This window comes from Branchiostoma floridae, chromosome 4, assembly GCF_000003815.2.
Source record: "Branchiostoma floridae strain S238N-H82 chromosome 4, Bfl_VNyyK, whole genome shotgun sequence".
NCBI lineage: Eukaryota > Metazoa > Chordata > Leptocardii > Amphioxiformes > Branchiostomatidae > Branchiostoma > Branchiostoma floridae.
Window position 1 is genome coordinate 27,052,681 of NC_049982.1, and position 9,092 is coordinate 27,061,772.

General features: G+C 43.0%; 1 protein-coding gene and 1 long non-coding RNA gene across 2 annotated transcripts; one reads left to right on the plus strand and one right to left on the minus strand.

Moving 5' to 3' along the window:
* Positions 1-786: 786 nt before the first annotated feature.
* On the minus strand, positions 787-3,567 carry LOC118414420. Its single transcript, XR_004830965.1, has 3 exons — positions 3,343-3,567; positions 2,566-2,701; positions 787-1,627 (listed from the first exon to the last, which is right to left on the minus strand). It is a non-coding gene; the product is annotated as an uncharacterized LOC118414420 (long non-coding RNA).
* Positions 3,568-7,755: 4,188 nt separating this feature from the next.
* On the plus strand, positions 7,756-8,838 carry LOC118413700 (protein ALP1-like). Its single transcript, XM_035817228.1, has one exon. It carries the CDS (start codon positions 7,756-7,758, stop codon positions 8,836-8,838), a length of 1,083 nt encoding a protein of 360 aa, XP_035673121.1.
* Positions 8,839-9,092: the final 254 nt, after the last annotated feature.

Sequence of the window (9,092 nt, forward strand, 5' to 3'; positions counted from 1 at the left end):
GCAAATATACCAGGCATTTACCCGCATGGTAAAGCGGGTAATGTTTGCCTGATTTACCCACATTTACCAGGTTCGTGTAAATATGTATTTACCGAGATTTACCGTACGAGGTATTTCTCATATATTTTGCGCATTTACCGACATTTACCAGGCGGAGTATATCTCATATAGCTGTATTTACCCATATTTACCTCGGATTTATACAAACATTTACCAGAATATCCAATGCCATATTTACCCCCTTTACCCACATTTAGCTGGAAGTTTACCGATCACTTCCAAGAATTACCCAAATTTACCCATGATTTTGAATCAGAACATGGTTTGTGGCAGAACTCAGTAATATTTATTGGATAAACATATCAACATTGACAGGTTTTCGAAAGGGTAAACAGATAAATGCTCTAGCTTTACCATATACAATTGTTACCTTTTCTTTTTTTTACCTTCATGAATGACATTCAACAAAGTAGCATCAGTTTATCATCACACACTATCTAAACCTATCATCAGTCTCCGTGATTGTGCACTGACAAACAGGCTTTAGAAATTATATACAAGAATACTTTTGCCATACACTATTTGTTTCTACCAGACTCTGGCCTGGTCAAATGGTAATAGGGGAATTTTGAGTAGGAGTTAGTTGGCCAAGGAGTGAACTGACTGGCAGGCAGACAATTGAATAGGTTGCAAAAGACTGAAATCCCATGGTACCTTATTTGTTCCTATCTTTTTCATCCAGCTGACATGTCTGCCTGGAGACTACAATAAGCCCTCAGGCAAGAATTTGCAATATATGTACTTTTTTTATAAAAACAGTTGTATCACATACTCTGTGCAATATCTAAACTATGCTGTCACTGTTAACAAATGTATGAATCAAAATGTTCCACTATATAATCAGATACTCAAGACGAATGAAACAGTAACATGACAATAAAAACTGCAATGCATAAATGACATATGACATTCAGTGCTCAAGGCCTGTATTGTTTTACACTTTGCCAACATGATCCTATCAGCATCATGTAATGCTGCATGTTTATCCAAGCAATAATTCATCATTATCTTCACTTCACAGATTGGGGGATTCATAACCTATCATTTCTATATCAATAACAGATTAAAAACAAGCCTATAGTGATCTGGCTAAGAAATCCTTTTTCTTTAGAGAAGGGTGAGGGGCAGATGCAAGTGAGGGTTCAAAATACCACCAGTATATGCAGGTACAAATGGAATTATCAAATGGGACCTGTGTAGGTACAATATAATACTGACAACTATGTAAAATGTATCACAAATCATAATCACATGGTTCATACAATCGCACAACACTGAAACACAACTTACTTCATACTGGAAGTTTTCAGAAGCTATGAAGGTCTTAGTCAGTTAGCAGCCCTTAGGCCAACAGCGATCAGATATAAGAACAAAGTTGTTGTCGATACAAATGTTTAAATACAGGTAAGTAAACTTATAACATCCTCTCCAATTCTCATCTATATTCTAGTCCTCTGCTGCAAAGCACTCCGTGTAGTGTCCACACCAGCACAGGCTGCCTTCCTCTGTGTCTGAATCCTGAACTCCTTGGCAGGAGTTTGGAGTCCTTTGTGTGATGAGCCAGTTCCTACATGATAAAACAAAAGTATCACAGAATATCAACCTATGTGTGGAAATCGAGCCTACCTAAATTTGCGTCTGAAGGGAATACCCATGTGTACTGAAGATTGATAAATATAGAATACAACACAGTGCATTCCGCATCAGCCTAGGTACCAGCCAGCCAGTGTGTCGAGTGATCCGACCCGTGGGAAGGCTGGGACTGAGGGTGATACCGAATTCATTGTGTTGTATTTTACTTTTATGTCATACCTGGGCCGCGATAATGGTTGATAGGGGTGTTCTGGACCGGGTGATAAAAAGCTGCATCACACGGGCTTCGAACTTTTATCACACAGGCTTCAGTCAAACACTTATGCACTCTTCCCACACCTAGAGCGGCACAGTCTAAAATTCGAATATCTGATTCGGACGTTAGAATTGCTGCTGTAACTTTTTGTTTGAGGACACCAAAGTTTTTATAACCTCTGGCACGTTTCGCATCGAAACTTGTGTTTCTTCAGGTAGGTATGTCATAAACAAAATAAAACATGGTGTATTCTGCATCACCCTCGGTCCCAGCCCTGCACGGTCGGTGCCAACAACTCTATTCTTTAACATCAATTCGAGAAAACTTCCAAGAAAAGAACTCCGCTCTATTCAAGTGATGGAAGCCTGTGTAATACAAATAAAAAGCCTGTGTGATACAGAAAAGTACCATCCGGTCCAGAACACCTGTATCGAATGTTATCAGGTATGACACAAATAAAAATATATATGTACAGCAATCAAGGAACATGTCACACGATTTTGACATAACTGGGGTAACCTTAGTTGTGCCTTGTCCCATCACAACAGCTAACTAAAACCAGACTACGCAGAATCATGATAACGGCCTGCCTCGGTAAACACTGAAGTGTGACAATGATGATATTGAGCATGCAGGACTGTAGTCTTGAGTCTTACCTATGGAGTGTGTAGCAGCATTGAAGTAGTCAGCAGCTAAACTTCTGGCTGATGCTTGCTTAACTTTACTCAGGACTGGCTATCCACCCTCACAACTTGTGCTGTATATCTGAAGGAGGTATCTACTGCAGCTGTACTGGAGGCATATAAAAAGGGAAACGATGACACAAATGACAAAATCAGATCCGGTCAACCCAGAATTTAATACATAAACACCGTGACTTAAATCCATACCTGAAATATAATATAAAATGTATTAAACAAATATCAAATTAATTAGGCATTAAAGGTTAAATTACTAGGCATTAAAGGTTAAATTATTAAAGGTTAGCCCTTGATAAAAATAATAGTCATGACGAGTTTGACAGCCTTGGCTGTCTGTGATGCCAGCCATTTGAACGAATAAATGAACGAAAATTAAATATATGAATATGTATATAAATTACCTGCATACCTGGTTATAACAATAACCACCAGGTGCCAGTCAGTAGGTACCCAAATTATGAGTAATGAGGCTGTTTTAACGTGGTCGTATATCAAAGCACAATTATTCACCCCTCAAGTGCTGTTTTGCAGCATATTTTCATAAAACCTAATACGAAATGCCTGTTGTCCAAAAAATTAGGCATTTTCCTAATGGGGGAGGGGGGCAGGCTAGCTGGAGACAAATTTGCGTTTCTGATGATCACATGTCAAAAACATTAGACAAGTGGGAAAAACGAACCTACATTTTGCTTTAAAATAAAACAGCACAGTCTAATAATATTTTCTACTCACCGAAGTACACGTTGGTAATCCTGTTAGGGGTGCGCCGCACAGGGTGGGAGGGGGGCGGCCGCCAAACGTACATCCAAAAACATCAGTCACGATCATTTTCCGTCCGTTTAAGCTTACACCATATTCCCCCAACACTCACAAGCCTCTCCCAAATTTCTGACCGACCATAGCAGACTCCTTGTGCCATTTTTAGCGTAGAAAGCGATACGTAAAACCAGATAACCTCGTAGTCATGTCCGATCTCATTTCTGTAACGACTTTTTTTCTAATCGTCCCGCCCGCATGGTGCGCATGCGTATCCGACGGTCCAATCAGATCGTAGTATTTCTGTGGCCTTTAGGATGTTGACCCCAAGGTCGGAAGTTGACCTTTTAGCATCCAATACAGCAAGAGTACCTGGGACATTAATTTTTGTGAAACCAAAAAGCTCCTTGGTGAAACAATGTAAAAGCTTATAAGACTTTCCTTTCTTGGTTAGATTCAAGTTTTCTTTACAGCAAAGATTGACCTTTTATCTCTTTAATTTTTTCACTGTAGATTTAGAGTGTTGCCAAAAGCTGTGACCTTTGTTATTCATCACAAACTGTGTAGTATAATACAATAATAGATAATAATAGATCTGTGATTGTGAACTGTCTTGAGTTTTAACTGAAGCATTTTTCTTTATAAATATAAAACGGGCCCACTATGTAATTCTAGGATCCCAAAACCCCACCCCCTTTTCGATCATGGTTCTATTTCGAACACCTCCGTCAAAAATAGCCATTCTGTCTCATTGGGGCAGTTTTTGACGGAGGTGTTCGAAATAGAACAGGGGGTTCTATATGGCGTTCGACAGGATCGGTCCATTATACTCGTTCATAAATAAAACTAGAACAACAATAACTTTATTACGCCTACAATTTCACTCAGGGCCTAAAAAGCTAGTTGACTGGTAATGATAACTGTGTTCGACTTTCATGCTCTGACCTCTGTCCCCAATAATATTATCTCAGGGGATGTTCTGTACACTGCGGGTACCCCCGCCCTGATATAACCATTATCTCAGGGCGGTGAGGTGTTGTATACCCTTCGGGTACCCCCGCTCTGAGATAACCGTTATCTCAGGGGGGTAGGGTGTTCTGTACACTGTGGGTACCCCCGGCCTGAGATAACTCTTATCTCGGGGCTGTGGGGTGTTCTGTACCCTTTGGGTACCCCCTCCCTGAGATAATAATAATAATAATAATAATCACCAGGTGTATTTTGCCAGCCAGTAGGTACCCATTATGAGTAATGAGGCTGATTAACGTGGTCGAGGCACCTCCTCGAGCACGGGACCCCCGTTTTACGTCCCTCCCGGAAGACGATTTCGTGGAAAGCTTCGTGAGGCTACAGCAATCCGGACGTCCTTGGTTGGTCTCCCATCCAAGCACTGTCCGGACCGTCGCGTTGCTTAACTTCCGAGATCGAGGGATCGGGTGTACCAACGCGCCACGCGGCCGTAGCTTGTATAAGGGTTATCTCAGGGCGGTGGGGTGTTCTGTACCCTTCGTGTACCCCCACCCTGAGCCTTATACCAGGGTCCATCCTGACAATGTAATACATGTACCCCTGTATAAGGCCTTATGTCAGGGTCCATCCTGACAATGCAATACATGTACCCCTGTATAAGGCCTTATATCAGGGTCCATCCTGACAATGTAATACATGTACATTTTGTACCCCTGTATAAGGCCTTATATCAGGGTCCATCCTGACAATGCAATACATGTACCCCTGTATAACGCCTTATATCAGGGTCCATCCTGACAATGTAATACATGTACCCCTGTATAAGGCCTTATATCAGGGTCCATCCTGACAATGTAATACATGTACCCCTGTATAAGGCCTTATATCAGGGTCCATCCTGACAATGTAATACTGTAAATGCAGAAATGTTCGCGGTGGATTAATGTTCGCGGTTTTCGCGGCGACCACTTTACCGCGAACTTAAATCCACCGCGAACATTTTTCTGTAAAGGTATTAGATCGCAGTCGATGGTGTTACCGCGAAATTAAATCCACCGTGTAATACATGTACATTTTGTACCCCTGTATAAGGCCTTATATCAGGGTCCATCCTGACAATGTAATACATGTACCCCTGTATAACGCCTTATATCAGGGTCCATCCTGACAATGTAATACATGTACCCCTGTATAACGCCTTATATCAGGGTCCATCCTGACAATTTAATAGATGTACCCCTGTATAACGCCTTATATCAGGGTCCATCCTGACAATGCAATACATGTACCCCTGTATAAGGCCTTATATCAGGGTCCATCCTGACAAATGCAATACATGTACCCCTGTATAAGGCCTTATATCAGGGTCCATCCTGACAATGCAATACATGTACCCCTGTATAAGGCCTTATATCAGGGTCCATCCTGACAATATAATAGATGTACCCCTGTATAACGCCTTATATCAGTGTCCATCCTGACAATGCAATACATGTACCCCTGTATAAGGCCTTATATCAGGGTCCATCCTGACAATGCAATACATGTACCCCTGTATAAGGCCTTATATCAGGGTCCATCCTGACAATGCAATACATGTACCCCTGTATAAGGCCTTATATCAGGGTCCATCCTGACAATGTAATACATGTACCCCTGTATAACGCCTTATATCAGGGTCCATCCTGACAATGTAATACATGTACCCCTGTATAAGGCCTTATATCAGGGTCCATCCTGACAATGTAATACATGTACCCCTGTATAAGGCCTTATATCAGGGTCCATCCTGACAATGTAATAGATGTACCCCTGTATAACGCCTTATATCAGGGTCCATCCTGACAATGTAATAGATGTACCCCTGTATAACGCCTTATATCAGGGTCCATCCTGACAATGCAATACATGTACCCCTGTATAAGGCCTTATATCAGGGTCCATCCTGACAATGCAATACATGTACCCCTGTATAACGCCTTATACCAGGGTCCATCCTGACAATGTAATAGATGTATCCCTGTATAAGGCCCTATATCAGGGTCCATCCCTGACAATGCAATACATGTACCCTTGTATAAGGCCTTATACCAGGGTGCATTACCAGAATTTACCCGTATTTATCCAAATTTACCGGGTAAATATGTGCTAAATGTGGGTAAATATTGTACATTACATTTACCGGGTATTTACACACCAATGGTAAGTTTGGTAAATCCGATATTTCATGCAGTGTATGATGATGATTTTTAGTTGTGAGATAGCTCTAGTGCTAAGGAATATGTGACATAAGTTTGGGCCCCCTAGCGGCTAGTTTTTGGATAGCAGGGACATTTTTGTCAGAAAATTCTGATGACGATAACTCAAGAAGGGAACAATGGATTTTCATGATTTTTGGTAAGTAGGTACCTTAGACAATTTTGTACAAAATGAAATACTAATTATGAAAAATAGGAGTACGTATAATGTTACAGTCGGCCCCTCATGCCCAGCCTCTCGTGCCCAGTCTCTCATGCCCATATGGGCACGGCAGGCCTCCTTAAGCCCCGGTCACAAAGCGCGTACGATTCCTTGCGATGCGCGGTATAAGTGCAGTGCGTCGTAAGTCGGGGGAGACTCGGAAGCAATAGTTTAAGGTAGGTTTACACCTGCGTACATTTTCATGCCGCATGAGTTCCGTTTTGACATTTTTCGACATTTTGACTGATTTCTTCAATACGCGGCCGCACGCACAATTCGCACCTCAAACGCATCTGAATCGTTTTTAGAAAGTTTCACGAACGCAGGCAAACGAAAATATACGCCCAGTACACCCGATAGTTTTGGACATGCACAAAACTATCGTTCGTACGCAGTTGGTTCGCCAAAACGTCATGACTACGCAGTGAATCGGTCCCACGTCGGTCGAGTGCGGTATGAAGACGCTTTACAGTAGTTTCGCTTTGTGCGCAGTAATACGCTGATATCGCGGCATTGCATCTACATGGCGCACTTACAGCGCAGTTGCAACGCACAATGAACAACCACATAACGATTGCCGACATAGGCCCCGAGTTAGTGCCGTTCGTTCTGCGATCGTGTTGCGTATAGTACTGATTAGTAACGTCTGAAAAACTAACTGATTGCGTACAGATAGCGTGATCGACGCACACTCCAGATTTTGTATAAATACGAAGCCGCATCTGACCCCAAACAGAACAGATCTCAAGATGGCAGATCCAGGCCAGGACCGACGACACCTAATGATTGCTGTCATCCAACACCAGCATGACATCATGAATCTACAACTCCATCTCCTTCGTCAAAGACAGAGAGAAAGAAGAAGAAGACAAGCACGCCAAAGGACCGTCTGGGTCCGACCTTGGATAGGGAGAAGAGAAGAGTTGGGGATATATCGTAAGTATTGGGGATATATCGTTGATGGCGGAGCTCCGAAATGAAGACCCGACGGCCTTTCACATCTTCATGAGAATGCCCATTGCCATGTATGATGAACTGCTGGAGAGAGTGACAGGAAGACTTACTAAAAAGGCCACCTTTATGAGAGACCCCCTGGACCCAGGCTTGAAGCTAGCACTGACTATCCAACACCTTGTCTCTGGGAACACGTACGCGTCCATGAAGTTTTCTTGGCGGGTACCAAAGTGCACCATATCTCTGGTTGTGCGAGAGGTATGCGAAGCTATCATAGCGACGTACCTGGATGAGCTGATGGTTTGCCCAACGTATACACCCAACCAATGGCGGCAGATAGCTGACAGGTTCTACCAGAAGTGGAATTTTCCTCACACCTGTGGAGCTATAGATGGGAAGCACGTGGCCTGCCAAGGCCCTTGGAATAGTGGTTCCATGTACTACAACTACAAGGGGTTCTACTCCATCTCGCTCATGGCCTTGGTTGACGCGGATTACAGATTCATCTGGGCTGACATTGGTGGCCTCGGTTCTGCATCCGACGCCCAAGTCTTCTCTCAAGTCTTCAATGCAAGTGAGCTGAAGGAGTGCATAGAGGATGGTACAATCGGGTTTCCAGATCCCGAGCCTCTTCCCAACGACACCCAAGATGTTCCATTCTTCATCATAGGTGATGATGCTTTCTCCCTGAGGACCACCATGATGAAGCCTTACAGTGGCAGGGGCCTGGCTAGAGAAGAACGGATTTTCAATTACCGTGTTTCTCGTGCAAGGAGGGTCGCAGAGAATGCCTTTGGCATTCTAGCTAGAAGGTTCCGGGTGTTGCTCACCACCATGCAGCACCACCCCTCCACAGTGAAGCTCATAGTCACAACATGTGTGCTGCTACACAACCTGATGCGGAGCCGGTACCCAGCACTGCAGGATGTAGAGCTAGACCAGGCAGAGGATGTGCAACATGAATTTGTACCGTGGGGCATGGAGAGATGGTCACAACTTACAGGACACCATCAACGTGACTGGTCCCAACAGAGCCTCCAGGGAAGGGAAGATGCAGAGGAAGCTGCTCAAGCACTGGGTCAACTCTGAAGCAGGCTCTGTTCCATGGCAGGATGGAATGATCTAGTCTGCTTGACACGTGTATGTAACATATATTTGATATCTGCTGATAATGATAATTTTTGTGTGTGAAGAAGCATATGATATTAGGAGGGCATAAAATTTCATAATTGTTTAATTGACGTATTTGATAAACATCTTGAGTCCGTTTTATGTTGTATGTGTAAGTGTATGTCATTTTACAGTAGTTGAAATTGTACATGCAAAACATTACGTTCGCCGGT

Bases quoted from the DNA above. Each gene is read 5' to 3' on its own strand.
- LOC118413700 (XM_035817228.1), top strand. From the start codon at position 7,756: ATGGCGGAGCTCCGAAATGAAGACCCGACGGCCTTTCACATCTTCATG.